Genomic DNA, 23,796 nt, shown 5'->3' on the forward strand with positions numbered 1-23,796 from the left:
TATTATTTAAGGTATATAAAACGAAAATGACCATTAGATTTTTCAATCGCAGTAGATTTGGATTAAAAGCTTTTTTTTAAATAACATTTTTGACTATAATTTCGATTAAGAGCCATATTAGAAAAATATATTTATTAAGTTATCTTGAATACAGATCCTACAAAATGTGTCTAATATTACAAAGATCTAGTGAAATGAATGATATATGGAAGTTTAAATTTTTTAATTTACTAAAAAATGCACTATATTATAACTCAAACTAAAAAATAAACCTCATTTTACAGCTTCAAAAATAAGTTTAATATTGATTGATTTTTGGAGTTAAAATTTTAATTTTCTTTAAGAATTTTTGATAAATAAGTAATATTACGAAATTGATTATAATTAAGTACATAATTATTTGACTGATTGTAGTAAGTTATGAATTTTTTAGAGGCAGGAAGATTTAAAATTTTGATATTTTTTATATCTAATGTATTTTATAAGTATTTATTGATTAGATCATAATCTAATGGACTTATGAACCTTTTCTGCCCTAAAAATATTCACTTTGACTTTTTTTTTCACAATTATTGCTATGATATCATAAAAATAAAAAGCTTCCGAATAAAATCCTTCATTTTACTTAATTTTTCTATGATAAGACCCATTTTGTAGGAACAAGCAAAATGTACAATATTGGTATCGGAATACAAACAAATTTAAATTTGTTATGGAACCCATATTCACAACGCCACTATGTCATAAAAATATTTATAGAAAAAAAAATTATACTCCAAATGACAACAAAATTGAAGACTAAAAATTTTTCTTTGTTTCAATTTTCTGTCTACTATTTATTGATGTTATTATATGTATAATAGTTTTGATTTCTATAAAAATGTTAGAAAATATTTTCAATTGTTTTTTGAATGAATAAGAAAATTGTTGTATTATTTCATTGGCTGAAAAAGTATCGAAACATCTATACTAATTATGCTATCAGAACTTTTTATTTCGAATTAAGGTCGTGGACAACAATGTACGCACACTTGTAAAAAAAGGTGATTTGATGTATAAAATAATTGAAAGCAACTGTCCTTGACGTAAATGTATTTAATTTTGATCAAAAAATAGAGAAAAAATAATTTTGTATGCAACCAATTTAACCAAAAAATTATATATCAATAACTTGCTTGCCCTCAATGATCAAATTAACTTCCTTTCTTCATAAAAACTACATTTGAAAACATATATGGTAACCAGAAACAGAATCCTCACTCTTTGAAAGATTTATGTATAATAAAATCTGAAAAGAGAAGAAAAAAGATGAAAAAAATATTCTATTTATGCACTATTTATAGAGAGTGGAAATATACAAAAGAAAGCGCCTTCATTCATTTCATTTGGACTTATCCTATTTGTTATTTCTATATAGATATTTTTGATTATTTTGTGTATCTTAACCTATTATCCACATGGTTCACAATTGGAAACAAGATTTGAGACATTTATTTGTCTCTCAAATTAAGTTATTCCTGATCAATATTCTACTGTTACATGTTTCTCTATGACAGTGGCTCTTAGCATGGATTTGATCGAACCTAAGGGGTTTGGTGAGTCAGTCTCAGGGATTCGGCGGGGATCAAAACACACTTGATTTGTGATGACACGCTCCACTTAACCAATTAAGAAGGGTTCGGTTAATAGTTATATGAATGTGGTGGGGTTCAGTACCTCGAAAAAGATTAAGAAACAGTGATCCTAGCTAAAGGTTAGCAAACTACAAAACTAATAAAATTCCACAAATATTGATAATAATTAGAATAGATCAAGGAAACATTTGTATTCTTTGTACAAATAGGCTTAAACAACGTAGATTTGAGATTGTTCTGTTAAAATTATCAACCCGTAATAAAACTTATCACAAAGTCAATCTTCACTTCTAATTTTGAAAATATGTTTAATGATTATGACCGAATACACAAATCTCATTAATACTCCAACTTGTTACTTGTTTTTCAAATCAATAAATGAATTACATATTTTGTCTTACCTTATTTTTTGTAAAATATAGCTACCTCCCGAGCTTTAAAGTTTAGCCACCTCTGCTATAAGTTCTCCTCAACAATCCTTCCATTTAAACCGTCATATACCAGAAGTGGAGAAAAAAATATTTATACTGCAAATCGTAGTGGAGTCTCAAGTCTTTGCTCACAACTCCAGATGCTTGAATATTGTTATCAAGCTTAGTTCAAGTTTTCAAATTTTGTTTGAGTATTATAGTATAGGGTGCATACTGTTCAAGGTTTTTCTTGAGTTAAGTAGAAACTAGCTTTCGACTCCAAATCAAGTTCTGAGTCTCAGATTGTGCGATCAATTCAAGTCGCAGGTTTCAAAAATGGACCCAAGTCGAGTCATGACAAAAAAATTCCCTCGGGTAACCAAGTCATCATATTTTCTATATATTCACATGTTGAATTCAGTACAGCTCCGAAGTTCATAGAAATAATGCTTGAGAAGCTTCTGCTTCTTTAATAAATTATTTACAGGGTTGATCCTATCTTATGGTACACATTTCATTACTTTCAATCAGAAATGAAATTGGTGCAAAATCACGGTAAAGGAAAATAAGACGTATTATCTATGAACAGAGAAAGCTGATACAGTTGGAAAGAGCTATGAAGATTCTAAGTATTCTCAAGACCAATAAACATATTGAGCAAAGTTTCTCTCTTTTCTTAAGAAAAAAATTTAACCGTTAATGCCAATGTGTATAAGTAGAACAGCCGCTACATCCCAACCAAATATCCGGAAAATATCTTAGCTTCAGTGAGACCTCTCTTTAGAACAACCAATCAACACCTTACATCACATAAAGATAGTACAAAAAATAGAAAGTACTTGCGTAGTAGTAGATGGAGCACAACATGTGGAGCAGGTATATGAAATAGAATATTAGAAAGGGTACTTGGGACGTAGAAACGTGACAGCGGTAGAGTTTAAACTACCTTGGGGTCTAGCATTTCACCTGTACAATTTGAGGGTCGTGGTGTATTTTGAGATATTATGAGTGTTTCTGGATGCTCAGGGAAGCGACGACTAAATAATTTAACCTATATCGAAGCTCAGGAACTCATTTACTCAACTTGTGGTTCTGTGGGTTTTCTGGGATATTTGTCATTGATGCTTCAAAACGCGGTTGAGGTCAAGTTTAAGCTGCATTTGGGCACAGTGCTTCACCTGTACAGCCTTTGGGCTGGGGATATTAAATGGTGTATTTCATGGCAAGTTTCTTCATCATTCAATAATTTTATTTTCCGATTATAATGTAAAGTGCAACAAAATTGCACACGATAATATTGTCTTTCAATGTAATTAATCAAAATCAGATTGCTTTCAGTGATGTTGCTTCAAGGTAATATTACCGACAACAATTTTATATTTAAATGATAATGTACACGACAATTTTACAACGCAATGGTTTTGTCTACAACCTTTTTATCACAATGTCCGTTCGGCGAAATATCATTCGGAAAATTGTCCTTTGGCACAAATGTTTTTGGCCAAAAAATCAGGTCATGATACAAACTAAACCGTTTATTTATTTATATTTAGACATATTGTTTTCTATTCGAATGTAATATCATAAAATATTACGAACTTTTCACGGAGTTTTTTTACTCTTTTTTAAATTTGAGTGAACTTTTAAGTATGAAAAAGTCAATAATCCACAAAAAGTTATTATTCAAGGTGTAGAAAAATATTTTTATTTTGATAGTGCGTGACAATCAGGCTGTATCAGTGGTAGTCCCAAATGAGTGGTTTCATTCTAGAGCGGAGATTCTGAAGCTGTTGTTTTTTAAATACAGTCAGTTGCTTTTATGTGTTGGAATAGTGAGGAATTGATTATAAATATTACTAAAAAATAGTTTGAAATAATATTTTGAAAAATTAAACTAATTGGTTTAGTTCTTATTAGCACAATTTATTAAGAAATGTTAATTGGGTCAATTTTTAATTTATAAAAATCATTTATTCAATTTATTTTCATAAATTGAAATTTGTACTATTCCTTGATCCCAAAGACCTCCGCTGATAATCATGCTAGTCAGATCAAATTGATTTAATTAGATATGTTGTTATGTAGGAATTATAAATTGTTAAAGTTTGTTCAAATCGGGTAATTGAAACCAGATTTATTTTTATTAAAAAAAAACATGATTAAGAACTTTCCGGAACAAGCAAAAAATAATGATCTCATCATTTAATCATCCACAATTATTTAGATATAGATATGTTACTCAATAAATTTTGTATATTTGCCTCTAAAACTTAAAAAAAAAGTGTTTTAATGAGAAACGAACAAATGAAAAAACCACCAGCTATTAATTCTCTGAGGATCTGTTTATTCAGAGTCTGTTTCTGATATGATTTTCAAAACTGTGTAAAACAAAACTTTATATTTGTAGTTATAATGTCGCACCCTATATATAAAATTCAATTTTTTACCTATAAATATTAGTCTCTTTTTTAATTTTAGCCTCAAAGAAAATTCTGATTTAATAAACTCAATATTGTAATGAAACTATACCTATAAGAACAAAAACACTTTATGATGTGTCATACCGGTGGTCCATTGAAATCTGAAGACTTACAAACTTAATAATTAATTAAGGTTGATTTGTTAAAATTAATTCATATTGGGATATAGTAAAGAATAAACAATTGCTTAGAAAACAAAACAAACTTCAGCCCTCTAGCTGAAGTACAAGCCGAGAAAATGGCTATTGAATTTGAATGACAAATTTCCATTTGACAACTCCAAGCATTAGGGCACACCGTCAGCATATCTAAAACGTTGGAGAGGAAGAAGGACTATGTTAAGAAGGCCAAAATGAACCCAGATGTGATGAAGAAAACAGTGCAGGCCAATCCCCTCAATTATATGAAGCCTGATGCATAGATTTAAAAAGATTACAATGTGGAAAGAGCCTTGTAAGGGTGGAGAGTCCATTTTTGACACCAGCAATAAAAAAACCATCTTCCTCGTTGCAAGACTCTTTTGAAGGAGTCTTTTGAGTTTTTTGAAGTATTTTTGACACTTCAAGGGCAGGGCTGCAAACCCCCTTGAGTATACCTTTTGGGTGAATGTTGAAAGGAAGGTCTGCAGTGTCCCTCATTTAAACACCAAGGACTTCAACCCCATGACAGAGGACTATATTATCAGTGGGTGACAGTTTGTTTTAGGCATCTGGAAGCCATCATTGTCGCTAAGGGTGGTTACATTAATGATTAAGATATGTCAGACACACATCTATTTATAGTATTACTTTTGTTGAAATTCGATTGTTAATTATTAAATTATGTATTGTTGAAGTTCAAAATTTAAAGTATTCAGATTTTATTGTACCACTTCGTATTTGTTTACGCTTCAAAAAAGTTTTGAAAGTTTTTCTATTTCAAGCAATACCCTCAAAATATGATAGTTTTTTTACCCATAAATTGCTTGGATATAAAATATAAGCACATATTTTAAACTAACATCAAATCTTGCAAAAAAATAAAAGAAATTTATGTGTATAAGTGTTGTTGTTTTTTCAAATTCAAAACTTGACTCAAACCTATAAAAAGGTAAAATACACAAGAAAGTCAGTGCAAAATTATCAAAAACGAGATTTGATACAAAACCTTATCGCTGATTCGTGATACTAAGATAGAATTTAAAAAAATAAAATATGTAGACTTGTTTTTTTAATTGAAAAACTATCGAAAGGATTTTGCTATGTAAAGAATACATTCTATGGAATATTCATAAATATTTGAAAAAGAGTTTATATATTTTTTAGAAGTTTAAAGTAGTTCAATTTTGGTATAAAAAGTTAGTACAGAGCTTTTAAAAAAAAATTATACATTGTGCATGTACATCTTGCACATTTTATCACAGTTTGACGCAATTATGGAAAATAAATTAGGAGTTTTCCATCACTATCGGAAAAATTTTCAAGCACCTACAATGAATTAGCATTGATTTGAAAATACTTTTAATTATCTATTTCATTGTTTAATAAGCATTTAAGTATTAAGATTTTCTCATTCTTCCAAATACGTCAATTTCTATTTATGAATGACGCCAAACGCGGATAATTTTTTAGTTCTATAAGAAAATGGTAGGTAACGTTATATACTTTGTTTATACAATTAATGTATTAAACGATTATTAGTTGAGTCTCATCATATCATTCGGATTTGAATCTAAGTATTTAATATAATAATAATTTATTTTTAAACAGATATAGAATATCAAAAATCTGAATGCTTATATTTCCTTATGAAATAAAATAAAAACTGATAGTAATTTATGAATTTAGTTGGTTAATCCATGAATTTGCTCAGTCAATTTTATTAAACAACGCCAAAACAAAACGTTATGGAGTGCATTAACAATTAATAAAACAACACAATAGATCGAAAATACTTTGAACCTAAATTATTTCTTTATGTACAATTTGACTAAGCTTCAATCTTAAACTTTTATTTATAATAAAAAGTTATTTAGTAAAATAAATAACTCGATTAAACAAATTTTCTGAACGATGGATTCTTTAAACAGTCGTCAAGTTTTTCATGTTTTGTATTGTCAATTAAGACCAATTAATATTAAATATAAAGAATAAGGATATATGTGCTAACTTCATTTTGTATAATTATTGAAAAAAGAGACGACTACAAATTAAATAATATTTGTTAATCTGTTATAATAATATTGCCGGTTTAACTTTTAAAAAATCGTAAGGTACATTAATTTTATTTTTTCGAGTATAAATTCTATTCTTAAGTGTAAATTTACATATGGTCGATGATTATAGTACTTCAATGACACAATTTGATTCAGCATTTTGTAAATTAAATCGCTCTAGGTTTTGGTTTTTTTTAAATTCCAAGAAATAATTAATATGTTATTAAAATTATAATATCTGCTTTGAGTGATTCTGATTTAAACTTAAACAAGGTTAGCAAAAAAAAATTCTAATTAATTTCTAATATCAACTATTTTAGCTCCAGAAAGCCCACTAAGGGAGTGGTGTAACATAATTTGGATAGATTGTAGATCTTCTTACTTTTTTTTTTACTCAAATTAGTACTCCGAATTCATTAGATGTTCATCCAACACATCCAAATTAATCTTGAATATATACTTTAAGACTTGTGGTTGTATAACTGGTTCAAAAATTTATTTTTTGGATATTAACCTCTTCTGTTGTAAAGTTATTGCAGCTCTTCCATAATTTCAACAACTAATTTAAGTTTTTAAATTATATCTTTTCTAATATATTTTTGTAGTTTATTTTATCTCGCAATCTTTCCTACAAAAAAAAACAGAAAAAAGTCTCAAAATCATTTGTTAGCTACTAGTTAGCCAATTTTTCCCAATTATTATTTTTTTTTTTTTTCAATTTTTTTTAAAAATTGCTTATTCAAAAACAATTAATTTGATACGACAATTTAGAAAATACTATTTAATGTATAACATTTGTGTGTGTGGGTTTGTGTGGTTTTTTTTAGATAAAGTTAACAATAGGTTATTGCTCCATAAACGCCGTATTGCTAAAAGTCGTATAAAAAAGATAGAATTATTTTTTTTCTATTCTCTATACCTAAAAACAACCCAACTGGTCATAAGATATACTTGGGGTTAATAACCAACCAATATGGACTTTTTGTGATTGGAAACCGATTATTTGAGCAGAAAAAAATCATTTATCCCTATGTTTTGTCTTTATTTTAACGCAATAAGAATAAATGATCATTTTTGATGACATTATATAAATATTTACATAAACGAATAAAATAGAAAAGTATCTTCACCTGCAAAATCATTGATATTATTTTTCAACATCGCCGTTTGATTTCCTTGATGTCGTTTGTCTGTTTCTTCAAGTTTTATTTCAGTATAAAAGATTTTTCTTTCATTGGCTACTTTAACCATTGCAGCCATGAACAAACTACAAGTATTTGGGCCAGAAAGGTCAATGTGATGTGTTTTGTGATAAGCTAAAATGGTACGATTCCAACCATTTCTTTTTTTTTAAGTAAAAAAAAAGATATTAGAGGTTGTGCGAGTAAATTATTTGAGAAAGTTACGTAGAGGAAATATTCCTTTCTTACATTTGAAAAAAATCGAATATTCCTTCAACAATGGTTCTAAAGGAATATCCCGTTCTTGTCATGAGATAGAATTCATCGAAAAGATCACTTTTATTAGAAGTAAATTCGGGAGAAAATCCTCCGGCAGTAAGTAAGGAGAGGTTGTAAAATTGTAAGAGGCGTCCAACAGAAGCTGAAAAGAAATTTAATTAAATTATTAGCGTATTTTATAGCATATTAACTTTTATGAATATTATTCATAAATTATAAATTATATTATATTATGAATATTATGAGTATTATCATTTAACCAATCAACGTTCAGAATATTGGTGAGTGTAGGGAGACAAGAAAATAAAGCGTATATTTTTGTATTAACAAGGTATTGCCGTGATATCACGTCTTAAATAACTTTCTTCGTAGTAGATCAAATTTTATCACCTGGATTTTAATAATAAACAATTCATCTAGAGTTCCAAACGCCATGGAGATAAAAAACATTAAAATTAGTATACATATTAGCTAAAAATGTATTTATCATTATTTCAAATATGATCGTTTATTCATTATTTTTTTGAAATAATTAAATTATTGGAGTTTTGTTACATAAATATCTCATTTTAATTATATTCTGGGACAGAGCATTCTTGATTAAAACTCCAAAGATAACTCGTTTCTTGTATAATGTAAAATACTCTTTACCATAATTTAAATTGAAGTGTCTTATCTCCGGACAAGTTATATATGTAGAATTAGACTATAGTCAAATGAAAAAATAAATATTTGAGATAAACGAATCCTTGTATTATTTTCTTCTGATTAATAAGAAACATTTATTAAACTTTTAGGCGAATTGAATTTAAGGAAATCAATGGTTCTAGAACAATTTGCAAAAAAAAAAAAAAATGGGCGAAAAATACGAAAGATAAATGTTTGGATATTTTAATATAATTTAAAATGATATAATAAATATTTTTCTTTTTTTAGTGGATTGGAAACATTATAATGATAAATTACTTATTACCATAAAAAAAATATGCGTTTTAAATTTTGATTAGAAATGCAGTTCACTATTCTTAATGTAAAGAGTGTATAAGACTTTGAAGGCTGATAAGACTTATCTTGAATTATTTTTTTATTTTTTTCACGTTTCTCTATTTCAATTATTATTATACGTTAAGTATTCCCATAGTTAACCATTACAGGCTATAGTTAATCAAGACAGTCTGAAAAAAATAAGGGATATAGTTTATCTTTTTATGACTCAAATAGGAAAAGAAGGATTTTTAAAAAATATCAAAACTAGGACCCTGGTAAGAGGCGGTTACTTAATGTATCTATCTGCAGTATCAGTAGTGTTTAGATGTAAAAAGAAACAATTGATTTGAATTTCAGGTTAACATACTTTCTTTGACTATATTTTACCCTTTTGCCTTAGAAAATAGAATATCTTTGAAAATATCTAACAAAATTTGTAATTCATAGATATTTCCTAAGAAAACAATATATTCTTATAAATTACTGTGCTTACCCTACTGGTAAGATATTAAATTTTTAACCATTTTATTTTAAGATGAAATAATTATAAAATGGTCTTGAGTAACATTAAGAATCACAATAATATTTATAATTGAAATTTAATATTTATATCTTGTACTTGACTTTTACTAGAAACCATAATTTTAAATTGAACTTCCTTCTTAATTTGAGATATACATTTGAGTAATACAGCGGGTATAATAATGTAACCTTTTTTTTTTTTTTTTAATATAATATAACTTAAGTATTTAGGACAACAAATAAACAGAAATTAATTCATAAATGTTGTATATAGATTAGAAAATTCATTCGTATATGAAGTTGTAAATTAATTAAAGTATTGTCTGTATTAGGTTAAAATAAAACATATATTTTACACTTCACTTCACCTCCGCTCAAATTTGTGATATAGAGCCTTGAAAATAACAATATAATTAAAGTAAAAAATTTCATACCAGAAATTACTGATATTAGACCAAACTAGGTGAATATGACTTAATGTTATATTTTTGTTCTACAGTTTTGCATTGAACATTACAAGTTGGTTTGTGAAATGAATTTTATTTAAAATACGTTAGTAGCCATACTGATCGAAAAGATCTAACAAAAAAAATCCACATAGGCATTGCTGTCATCTGATTTTACGATAAAAAAATTATCTATTATCACAGGTTTTGCATTTTAATGTGCAACCTTGCCTTAGCCTTATAATAAATATATTTTATGATTAGACTTATCCTAAGGGACATTTTTTAGGAACAAAAAAAAACACAGATCGTTAGCCTTAAATGTTTTTTTATTGCATATATGCAACATACCAAGAAAACATATTTTTATATAATATTTATTTTGTCTCAAATTGCAACTTTTTACATCTTAAATAACCTTGTTGGTAATTGTGAATAGATTTATTATAATTTTGTATCAGAAAAGTAGGTAGTTAGTAATTATATTATAATAAGAAATCGATTTATAATTTTTTCGTTTTAAAACTAATTTGAATCGTGTTTCATCTGATAAAATAATATTCCTACAAAAAAACATAATAAAATATATAATGGTTAAGATATATTCATATTGATTTACTTTCTTAAGAAAAAAAAATGTATAAAGTTAAGGATAGGAAATTTGACCTTTGATTAATTTTGTTGTACATTTTCGGTACATCAAACTCTGCATGTATTTTACAACACTACAATATAAATTTAAATTATCATAATATGATGCAAAATCAAAGAAAAAATTTTAAATCAAATTTGACTATTACATATTAAGCTCTTGAATTAGGCATACGACACATATTAGGTCATTGAGGATACTAATTGCCTAGTTTAGCGGTGTACTGATGAAACATTATACTAATGTCCACTCATACTTACCAACAGGATATTTGCAAAAAATATATAAGGCTTATTTGGCACTTTTTAGGCCTAAAATAGGCCTTATTTCGTATATTTCATATTTGTATCAAAAACATTTAAGAGTTAAAGAAAAATATCCAAAAATAATTAAGAAACAATATTCTAGTTATAACAGTGTTTCGTATATATCGATTAAGATAGGAAAGAAAATAACTATACTAAATAAACAAAATACATATTATTGATATATATAGCCTTTAGATATATACTTCAATATCAAATATATTTTATAACTTAATAACTTTCATATGTTATGTATGTATTGCACAACTATAGGACTATTCGCCAACTGGAAATTTGAACATAGAATACATTGGGAGATTAAGAAAAAAAAATGATAATACATTTATATATGCGATCGAATATTTTAATTCAATTGAAATGATTTTATGATAAACATATATGGCTCATATACTATATTATGTGGTCCATTGAAATCTGAACAATTACTAATTCAATGGTTAATTAATATTGAAACCATCAAATTGTAGCAATTTTTCACTTTAAAATCGATTAAATCTTTGAACCTTCAGAACTGGCTGAGTTTTTAATATATCTGAATGATTTTTGTTATGCTAGTTATTATCATAATAATACAGCACAGGTTTTATGATAACAAACAGTTTTGGTTTTTTTTGGGACACCTTAATGGACAGTCTGGTGTGAAACCCCGAGATATCTTGCATGTGCCACCAAAAAACTTGAAGGGATTGGGCTGGGCTCTTATCTTTAACTCCTCTAGGTCCTTTTCGGCCTCTTTGACAGAGCTCTTCTTTCTCTCCAAGGTTTCGGATATGCTGACGACGTAGATGGTAACCCTGGAGACGTCCAATGGCTAAGAGTGCGCGAATGGAAATTCGTTTATCACGTTCAAGTGTCATACCGTACATTGAGATATTAAAAAGTGGGTGGAAATATAATTTTGAGGGTGGAGAGGTCTTTTTAGAAAGCAGCAGTGAAGGAAAGTCATCTCGTCCGTTGCAAGGTTCTTTCTAATGAGTATTTTAAGTAATTTTGAACTCTTTTTTGACACTTTTGGCCACTATAGCACTTATGCAAACCCCCTTGAAAACTCCTATTAGATGCATGTCGAGGGGAAGGTCTGTAGTATCCGTCATTCAAACACCAAGGTCCTCAAAGCTACTGTCAGCCAGCACTGGGACACCATGAAAGAGGACTACATCTGCAGTGGGTGACAGTCCTTCTGGTGCCGTCTGGAAGCCATCATCGCCGATAAGGGAGGCTACATTAATGATTAAGAGAGTTCAAGCACACATGTATTTATAGTATTCATTTTGTTGAAATTATATTCTTAATTAAGAAATTATATATTGTTGAAGTTTAATATTCAAAGTGTTCATATTTTAATGGAGCACTCGGGTTATATTATATAGAGGTTCTTTTGTCGAATAAAATTTTCATTATCATGTTCATTAATGATCCTGATATAAACAAAACACAGTTGCATGTCTTTTGAATGTAGTTTGAATCCCCTTCCGTTGTAATACTCTAAATAAAATTTTACTTTCTGTCCATGCTAGCCCTGGTTATTTTTTAGTTACTACCCTCCCCATTTTTAACAATATTGCCCGCCTCCTGATAGTGTATATCAGTTATCTTTGAATATTAGGACGTGGACCCCCAATTTTTAGACTAAGTGTAATAGTTATTATATAAATTTGTAAGGTTTATTAATTTTGACCTCACCACGATATAATTTCTCCCCAGAAACTATATTCTAAACAATACCTCTTTATCGTAATACCATTTAATTTTTTTTTCAAATATACATTCACATATATCAATATACTTAATATCATTTTTGAGCAGATGGCCTTAATTTTTTTAAGTAAAATTTTAATCTATGTTTATTAACCCTTGCTCTTGAAAACGAAACAAAAACTATTTTGAGTACCAAATAATCCATTAATAAATTTGTGTAATAGATAGCTACTGACAATTTAATGAATTATTATGTAGTTATAAAATTAGACTCTGACCAAACATCGTTTAAAGGTTATATTCAAGTCATATATCTGATTAAATACTAAATAAACAATTGATGTTATTTTAATGAAGGTGTTAATAAGAATCGAAGTATTATCTTTTTCTTTTTTTTGCTTTATGCATAAGTGGATTTAATTTCATAGGTCCTTGAATCGTTATCATTGTTTCATAATCAGACAAAAAAAACTAGCAAAAGTTGATAACGTGTTGGAAAAATTTAATTTTACATTTGTTCATTATTAGACACTAAACTACTCATTTTATTTTCATTTAAAGACAAATATAAAATGTATCACCTCAGCAAATAAAAGCTGTCATTTAATTTTTAAATTATAAATTAGTGTTTTAATTTTTTTTTAGTGGGATTAATAAAAATCATAACTTCATTTACATAGCTAAAAAATATTCATCGAGCTTACACTATTATAGGAAATTCTAATAAATGTACAAAAATTACTATATATAGTAAATGGGATTTCAATATGTGGGTGTTGTGTTTGTCCTCCAATCGCAGCCAATCCAAAAGTTGGATTTTGCGGAAATTTTCAATGTAGCTTCTTAATCTTCGAGATATGGTACTGGTACCAATTTTTTTGGCCTCCAAGGCCATGGCAGTAAGGCCATTTTTAGTAATTCATCGGTACAATCTGAAGGTTGGTGTGTATATTGGATATTAGCAGGGTTTTGTATGGTCAGGGAAGCGGCAGTGGAAGAATTTAACCTGCCTCAGGGGCCAGCAGCCAAAAATCCATGGGCGGGTGTTTATTCTATCATATTGGAAGGGGTTCTTCGTGTATAGAAATGCGACGGCGGTGCAGTTTAACTGCATTAAGGCCCAGTATTTCAAATATACAACCTGAGAGGCAGGATGTATTTTTGTATATAAGGAGGTTCCTTGGTACTCAGGGAAGGAGCAACAGAGAAATTTAATGTGCCACGGGCTCAGCAGATATTATTTATACTTCTAGAAAGAATGTCTGCAGTTTTCAGAAATGTGTTCGATATAACAATTGAATTCTGCTATTAATGCAAAAGTACGGAACTGTCTTGGTGCCCAAGAAAGATTGCAAATGTCAATCGTAGTGACTAAAGGTTTGTGGTTGCCGGTGTACATTTACCTTTTGCTCGAGAACAGCTCCCATCCCTGTATCAGATGCATCAGTCGTCAGGGCTAAAGGCAATGAACTATCTCTAAATGCAAGTTGAGTACTTTTAGACAAACTGTTTTTAATACATTGAAAGGCGTGTTCGTGTTTCGTATTCCAATTAAACTTTACATTATTCTGTAACAGGGGGTACAAATGTACTGTCTATTGAGACAATCTTTCGATGAACTGAGAGTAATTTTGTGACATGCACAAAAGTCTATTGCAGTTCATTTTTTGATTTTGGAGTTGGTACTTTTTGGATTGCCGTTACCTTACATTGTAGAGGCTTAAAACCTTTTGATGAAAAGAATGTCGAAGGAAGTCTAGCGATTTCATGAAAAACTTACATTTTTCAAGGGAGAGGATCACACCAGCAGTTTTAAGTCTTTATAAAACTACTTTCAACGTTGTCCAATGTGCATTTATCGACTCCGAAGCGACAAGGATATCATCAAAGGTAAACAAGCACATTTGGAATTCCTCGTAGAATTGAATCGATGAGTCTCTGAAATGTCTGAGCAGCATTTTAAGACAAAAAAGTATCCTCAATTATTCATATAAACCAAATGGCGTAATGATTGCAGTTGTATTTATAGAAGTGCTATTCATATGTATTTTGTTATACTCTCAGTGTAAATCCATTTTACTAAAAACGGTCATACTTTTTAGATTAGCCACCAACTCTTTTAGATTTGGGAGGGGATACCGATCAAGGTCTATCATCCTATAATTGAAAATAGTCTCCGCACACTTGCCAGCTTCCTTTGGATTTTGGAACGGCGTGAATAGAGGAACAAAAATTAGAAGAAGACGATCGTAGGTTTCCTTTCTTCAATAATTTGTTGATCTCGTCTCGTATAAAATTTAACTTCTCACAATCTAACTTGCGTGATTTCGCAAAGCAAGGAGGACCTTTCGTCTTGATATGGTGTTCAACTCCGTGTGCCAGATAAGTTTCAATGAAACTTTTATTATCAAAGACATCATTATATTTCGATTTGATTTCTCGAGTCTTCGATATTTCTGTAATGAAGCACAGTTCATCTCGGAATAACTTTTTATTGAAAATATAAATTCTAAATCTAAAATTGTATAAAAAATATGCACCCAAAGTTGGACGACCACTTTGTACCACAATAAATTTCCTTTGGAAATCTCCTAGATTTTTTAGATTTAGAGTTAAATCTTTTGTACCAATAACATCAACGAGAGCTCCTCTATATCCAATAATAAGGGAGAGTTTTTCTCGAGCAAGACTTTTAGATTTTTTAAATGGAATAAAAGACACTTGTGCTCCTGTATGGACCAGAAAGTTAATCAACATTGAATTGTCTTTGATCAAAAAGAAGTTTGATTGTTTATTTACATCCTCGGTCCCGTGCAACCGAGGGCAATTTAGTTTTTTGAAACAAGTACATAATAATGGCAACTGGCTCCTGAACAGGTAGTTGCGTTCATTCCAAATTTAAAATGATAATAGCAAATATCTTTTTTCTCCTCAGATTTAGTAAATTTGGACGTGTGTGAAGAGGTTTTTTGAAAACATGATTGATAGGAGGCGAAGCAGACGAGTCTTCAACAGTGGAAATATGTGAATTGTTAAGTTCATTTCTTATGAGGGCCTCCCTTAGTAAATGATTTCGCAAATCATGAATGTATTCCTCGTAAAGGAGATGCTCAACTTCATCTATAACCTACCCAGGGGAAAATTCCGATGAATCGCAGAGCAAATCAAAAAAAAATTTGAAGATGAGAGACCATATTTCTGTAAAATTACCTTTATGAACCATGATAGATGAGAACTTCCTTTTTTAATGGGGATATAGACCTAAAAATTTCCTCAGGTAATGTTGAATCCATTAAACAATATTTGGTCTGTTCTTCATTGATAATTCTAATCAAAAAATCCAGCTTAATTCTTCGAAACCAATTTTCCAGATCCATCGCCAAGAATTTTGGAAGACGTAGTTTTGCTACGGCAAGAGTGAAATTGCTGTATTTTTGTTCGATCTGATGAATTATTAATATTATCTAAACAAGTCGAACTCCTGCAGGTTTCTTGATGATCATGGATGCAGCTGCGATACTGCAAGTTCGGTTCTAACCCAGAATATAGCAACTACTTCATTGCGTGAAAGATATATACATAATACCTATATATTAGCATCCTCATACTCATAAAACCAACATGACAATAATTTCTAAAATTTTAAGGTCTGTATTTTTCGTTTCATGTAAAGCAGAAGAGTTATCAATTAATTATAATTGCTTAATATCCCGGGCACCACCAAACAAACTTACTTTAGGTTAAGTAATATTAAAAAAATTCTAAATAACACGACTACTTCTAATTCCATGAATTTTCCACTCTACAATTTTATTTTAAAATGGTTAAAATTTTGAAAAAAATTAAAATAAAAGTATTACTAAGCTAATAGCTTTTAGTAATGTTAGTTATTTGACTATCATTGCTTAGGTTTATATTATATTTATCAAAATTCTATTTTTTCCATCTTTAAGGCCACATATCTCAGAGTTGGATTCAGTTATAGATTCAAAATACATTTGTAGGGTAGTTTACTGTCAAATATCACATATATAAAACTTGAATCAAATATTTTCCTCGTGACCATTTTCCATGTTATGACCCAAATATTTATATACAGGTGTGCACGTCTAAGACTGAACACTCCTTTAAATTTTACGCCATGAACATATTCGTAATTTTATTGAGTTGAAACCGGTTTATACTTGGAGGCAAGGGTCTTGACTAGTTATAAACAAAACTACAGCAAAATCTAAGTAGCAACAGTGAAACAACAGCCGATAATATGGAGAGACGTCGAGTAGCAATTTTGGAAATTTGGGCACGGGGAAAAACTCCCACTGAAATTGTAAGGTTCTGAACTACAGCCGCACCACAATTTCGGTAGCCAAAGGGACTCCTGAGGCAACCACAAGATCTAAGTCAATGCCTTGAAGGTCGGACGAAATGGTTGCTGCCGTGAAAAAGTATGTCGATGACAAGGGAGGCAAGGTTACCGTCAGCAGCCTCTCCAGGGAGTTCAATGTCAGCAGAAGGACCATGGACCGGCTAGTTAAGAAAGATTTTGGTCTTAAGGTCTACAAGACAACCCCTAGTCAAGCCATCAAGCCGTAAAATTTAAAGGAGTGTTCAGTTTTAGACGCGTACACCTGTATTGTACAGAAGTTGTGAGTTCAGTAAAAGCTATTACTTGGATTAAAAAAACTGTACAAGTAGCAATTTTATTGTTATATATATATTTAATAAGATCATTAGTCAAAATACATTGTTTTTGTTTTTAATTGATTTAATATTTTTTTTCTTTTCATCTATTAATATTATTATGCATTTACAAGTAATATTACATTGGGGATTTGAGCTGTATAATGTACAAGAGAATAATAACTATCAAGTTATTATTCATTATTCATTTAAAAAACACAAACAATAATTAAATTCTTTTTTTTTTTTTTTGAGTAACACCTTGTATAATTTACTTATAAATATTATAAAACTTGTACACGAAATATATTTATATATACCAAGAAATATAGTACACAATTAAAAATTGAAGAATTTTAGATAATGAAAAAAAAATTGTCAATAAATAATTGACAAATATGTTCCTCATTTTTATTTATAAATTTTCTTCTAAATTTTAAAAAATTGCTTATCAGGAAAGAAATTGTATTTTTCGGGGACTTATAAATTTATTAAATATAACCAACTTTCAAATAAACAAAAAAAAAAACACTCAACTTAACTTCAAGCAATTTTTGCATTTAAAAAAATTAAATTTATTTTGTTTTGTAGGAATTTTTTCACTTCTTTCAGCTCCACATCTGAGAAAATACCCGTTATTTTGAGTTTTTGTTCACTGATAGTGTACACATATTAAACGAAATAATTAATAACTGTTATTTGAGCTACAATACTTTAGTGTGTGAGAACGTTGTGATAATAAATAATAAGAAATAAATAAATTTTTGCTTAAATTATAGGTAAATATATTTTTTGGTGATTTCTTGAAAGTTTTTCAGCTTATTTCTTTTGAAATTAATAGCTAAAAAAGAAAGAATCCTGAAGTGAGTCTCGCCCTTAATATATTGATCTGAATGTATTAAAAAAAGGTATAGCTGCAAAAACTATTAAAAGTAAGATTGATGATAATCATTTGCCTAAGCGTCCTACTTATGAAAAAGTAGAAAACTTAATCATTTGGACCCTTAAGCTGTATACTTCAAGACATTTATGTTTGCCTGGGCGCTGAATATTATGTTTGTTGTCCTTAACAAAGATTTGAAGATTGGCGTGGACTTTGCTCATGTAGAAGTTGATGTTGTAATTAGAAAAGTAGCAGAACAAGATGGAGGAATCAAAGGAATAGCTAAAAGCTTAAAACATCAAAAAAAGACTCTTCTGGAAATCTCAAAATTTCTGACCAAAAAGTCATAATTCATTCCCTACAAGGAGATGTCAAAAATGAAGAAGTTAATTTATAAATAGAGAAGTGTGAAACTATTGTCTATCGTACAAAACCATTTGTTTTTCAGGAAGGGGCATTAAGCATAATCCGTAAGTTTGAAATCTCAGGATTTTTCCAGTCCAAAATGTGTAATCTTCTAAATATATATACCATACAGAGTTGAGGAGCAAAAGGTTAACTCTTGAGCCTCCTGGCCTTCACATCCTCTTTCAGAAGGTGCCGTGGGGTCCTCGTGTATAAAGAAAATCCCAAGTTGCCCTTCACGGCCCTCTTGATGGTCCTAGCAGCAATGGAGAAGTTGTTAGCGAGGTAATTTAACGATTTGGTGGTTGATCTTCTTCTCCAAGCTGGACAGGAACTCGGGATCCATCTTTCAATTGTGTCCTCCAATTTTTGCTTTACAGAATAAGTCTTCTCCATCATTCTTAATCTGGACTACCTTGAAAACCAGGCTCCTGTAGCACTTCACAATGTCGATATTCCTCGCTACCTCAACTTTAGCATCAATGAGATCTGAGATGCGCTGCATTTTGGTTTTTGCTCATTCATGATGAAGAGATGACGAAATGGTTATATCTGAACTAGAATGTTATTAAATAATAATTAAACCTGCGTATATTCATGAGAAAATTGATATTAGTTAAAGGTCCAATGTTTTGCTGCCAAACTTTGTATATGTTGTCAGGGTTAACTAACCAACGATTTTTTATAAAAAATTTGTACTGAAACATAAAAAGACTAGATACATTTTATAAAAAGTTACACTGTTGCACAAAGTTTTTCTTTCTTTTTTAATGAATAATGTTGTTTCTTTGATTTACATGCCAAATTAAGCCAACCAAATGAAGACAAATGTCTAATTAGATTACTCTTTTTATGTACATAATGAAACTAACTACTTGTACATACATAGATATTAGGATATGGATTAAGTAAATTGCTCAAGAATAAAAAAAATATTATGAACGGATTACTGTTACAAAAATAGTAATTCATCTCATCAGTTGCTTATGGCTAATCTACTATATACAAATATATCATTTGTACTTGGATATAAACATAATTAAAAACTTTACAGTAGACCTAATCTGCACTTTGTCTCAAGGAACTTGTATTCATCTACCAAATTGAGATATAATTGAAATACATTCTTTGCCTTTTACAATATATATTGATATATGACAACAAAATTACTCTCTGATAAGATATAGGCAATTCACTGATCGAATAAATGTTTATGAAACATTAGAACTAACAAAGTATTAACTTTTTTTTTTCAAACATGTATATTTGCATTTGAGTGCGTACAGTATTGATTTAAGGTTTATCTGGTGTAAGTATGATATTTTTTATTTGATATCAAAAGAGTAATAGATTGATATTCACGGAAAATTGTGGATAGTTAGAAAAGTTTCTACTTTTAGCTCAATTACTCGAAGCACGTGTAACTTAAACAAGCCGAAACTTGCTAAAAAATATCCACTGTATGAGGTCTTAAAACTTGTAGTATAATGAATAATTTACGAAAAACTTAATTTTTACGTAATCAAGACAATATAACTCAAAACCAATTTGTGATAAGTTTAGCTAGGTTTTTATTCATTATGCCCTCATTCACATGCAAGAATAGCCTCGGCACGTTGGCCATCATATTAGCATCTCTTGACCAATAGTATCAAGTTCCTGTTTCAACAAGACTGGACCTCCTCTCACAACGCCTAAAGTATCCTAAACTTGTTTATTGAAGAGAAGGTGTCATTTTAATGTCTCCACACCTGGCCTTCCAACTCCTCCTATATAAATCACATGGACTACTTATTTTAGGAGGAGATAGAGAGGAAGGTTTCCACAAATTCACAGAACAGCATCAACTCCTTGAAGGCGACCATCATCAAGTACAGTAACAAAGACTCCCCAGGCACGTGGTCAATGCCTTCAAATCCTTTAAGGCAGGTATAGGTAAGCCAATTATTGAATTTTTTAGTTTTCAGATTTCTATGGAATCCGAACTTGTTATAACCGAAACACTACTTTTACATAACTTAATTCCTAATATGTATCTTTTTAAATATTCAATATTATTAATTCCATAGACCTTTAAAAAATATTATTTTCAACCAAATGAGTAACAACCATTTCACATAAAAGTATACAAAAATTCTTTAATTTTAGTAAACCCCTCCAGATCTCCCCTAAATGTATAAATATATAGTTTTATTCAAATGAACATTAAAAGTCGAAAAATAAACTTATATTTGAACAAAAAGTCAACCTTTTGTTCATGGATCATTAGTCATAGACGATATATATAGGCAAATATATAAAAACTAATTCATTTGATTAAATCGAGTGGATATAACATTTAATTGTTAAATAAATTTTTATTTTTTGCATACTTATATAATATGTAAGTGACTGAATAATTTTTTCTAAAGATTTATATGAGTTTAGTTTATTCAATATATTTTATATTATATTTACTAGCGGTCGTACCCAACATTCCCTGGATGTATTAGACGTCGACGAACATAATTTTTTTACTTTAATGATATAGAAGATAACTCTCAAACAAATCCTTGATGTTAGTCTCCATTTTTCATGATCACACTCACACGTATCTACTCACTCAATACTAAGACATCCTCTCGTTAAAAATATGTTTTCAGTAATAATAGAATATTGGAAGAAAATATATGATTTGATGAGCCAGGGAATACTCCAGCTCGTTGTTATACCTAATTTTAAGTCATATTGATATTTTTAAAAAAGGCTACTCGCTTTTTTGTTTTTTTTTTGTTTTTAATGAGCTGAACTAAACGTTTGCAAGATTTTATTGATTTTATATTATACTCCTTTATTTTATAGTGTATAGTATTACCATTATATTTTAACAAACCCATGGTTGAATTATGTGAAAAAATATTTAAAAAGGGTATGTATGCAGTTAATGTAACACATCCAAAAACATAATTTTAATATTAACCAACCGGTTAGCGGGATATGCCCCTTTTTAAAATCTTAACCACTAGGTGGCGCTCATATATTTAAAAACATCAATCACTGATTTAAGAGGGCATACTTATGATAGAAGTATGATTTTGGTAACAATATATATTTTTTTCTGTGTGAAAAGCTTGAATTTGATGATATAATCAGTGTAAAACTTAGGAAAGCAAATGATTTTCAATGTTTTAAGAGGTATATCGTAGGGGCCAAAATTGAGGGGGATACATACATAAATGGTTTTTTATTCGCTAGATAACTCTTATGTTGAATCAATTTTACTTTTTAAAGACTTCTTCACGACAACTACTAAGTTATTTTTCTTTTAAAACAACAACTGATGTTTCACTCAATTCACACAAATTGTAGGCACCTCTTGGTCACATTATGAAATGCACTCATTTTTTTAATGGAACATCCTTTTAGATTGAAGAAAACACGAGTTGATTTTAATAATAATTCCAAGGATTGTACTTTTGTTTTATTAATAAAGAAAATTATATTTTCCTCAGTTTTTACATACATTAAAATATGAGTTATAGTATTATGGGCTATGGTGAACGATAATAACCTAAGTTTCATGTCTAATTATTATAGTCCTTAGCTTACTAATGATTTGTATTTTTTTTTTCTAAATGGCTTAAGATCTGTTACTTTTTTTGTATTTAGCAATCTTTTGTTTAAAAAACGAACATAAAAAATGCCCATAATCTGTTAGAAGTTATCTTCCAACTTTTTAATGATTATTCAAAAATTGTTTGGAATTATTTACAACTTAATAAGAGTTTATTTTAACTCAACCAATCAACATTCAAAACATTGATTAAGAAAGGGGAGCAGAACTTTCAACAGTTGAAAGTAAATAACATCATAAATTTTTGTGTTAGGAAGGTAATGCCGTGGTCAAAATCAAACCTCTATTAGTGAAAAATTTTACCTGCTGGAAATAAATATATATATTTGTAAATATTATGTCAGTTATTAAATTTTGCAGATAATTAGTTTGTTTGTTTTTTTTGTTTTGTTTTTCAGATTACTGGTGTTTTATTAGTAAAACTACGGAATATTTTATCACTAAGTTTCAGTTCATTTATTTTCATATATTCAAAGTCAATATTTTTATCGATTAAAAGAAGTTGTAATATTTTTTAAACGTCTAAGCGAATGCTTATTCAATTGGACGTAAAATGAAAAGATATTTTTTAATATAAATATATGTTTGTACTACATATATGAAATTATTTTATTCGGGGTTCTAGGGTGGATGTTACTCTTAATTTGCCAATGAAATTAATTATAATTAACTCTGCTGTTTGTTCTATAACGACTCGTTTCAACCTATTAAAAGAGTAATGTTATATTTTTTGTAATTTTTAAGTACATAATTTGAGAAACTAACAATTGTTTCTTTAAAAATGGGATTTCTTTTATAAGAAGTTCATTGGAAAAATTGCAAAAAAATATATATTTTTTGTACACTTGTCAGTCACTGATACGTTTTTAATTAACAAAGAATTGTTTAAAAATGTATTTTCTTGTCAGCTGTTTATTTGTCTTCTTTTTTTTTGTTAGTATTCTTATTGTTGTCTTGTGTAACTCGAGTTATCTCTTGTTAAGCTATGAACAATTCCCTTTATATAAAATGAATAACTGTCCAATAGTTAGGGTTAAACGTACAATATCTGGCTTCTTTTTTTTTTTTTTTTGAAAAAACGATTGAAAAATACAATAAAAATCCCATTGTGTTGAATATATGACGAATTAATCTGTTTTGTATTTTTGAAAAAGAAAGAAAGTTTCATTTTGTAGAATACAATATTTATGTTAAGTTTCAATTTATGTTTCTAGGTTTGTTCCAAAAACTTAAAACATATTTTAATTTTAGAACCACTGTAATTATGTAGACACCACAAACTATCCAGACATAGATAGTATAAATACATGATCTATTTCTAGGGATTTAACCTCTCCCCTACCCCCTCCCTACCCTACATCAGAGCTAAAAATAAATAGTTTGAATATTTTATTAATCAAATATCA

The 23,796-nt window shown here is 29.0% G+C and overlaps 1 protein-coding gene across 1 annotated transcript in view; it reads right to left on the reverse strand.

The window, feature by feature from the left end:
* LOC121120605 (atrial natriuretic peptide receptor 1) overlaps window positions 1-23,796 on the reverse strand; it is a 339,724-nt gene that overhangs the window by 288,756 nt on the left and 27,172 nt on the right. The window contains exons 3-4 of the mRNA XM_071889625.1: window positions 8,149-8,320; window positions 7,849-8,060 (exon numbers count right to left, since the gene is read on the reverse strand). Of these exons, the coding sequence (XP_071745726.1) occupies window positions 7,849-8,060; window positions 8,149-8,320 (384 nt within the window). The remainder of the gene's footprint in view (window positions 1-7,848; window positions 8,061-8,148; window positions 8,321-23,796) is intronic.

Source organism: Lepeophtheirus salmonis, chromosome 6, assembly GCF_016086655.4.
Source record: "Lepeophtheirus salmonis chromosome 6, UVic_Lsal_1.4, whole genome shotgun sequence".
Taxonomy (NCBI): domain Eukaryota; kingdom Metazoa; phylum Arthropoda; class Copepoda; order Siphonostomatoida; family Caligidae; genus Lepeophtheirus; species Lepeophtheirus salmonis.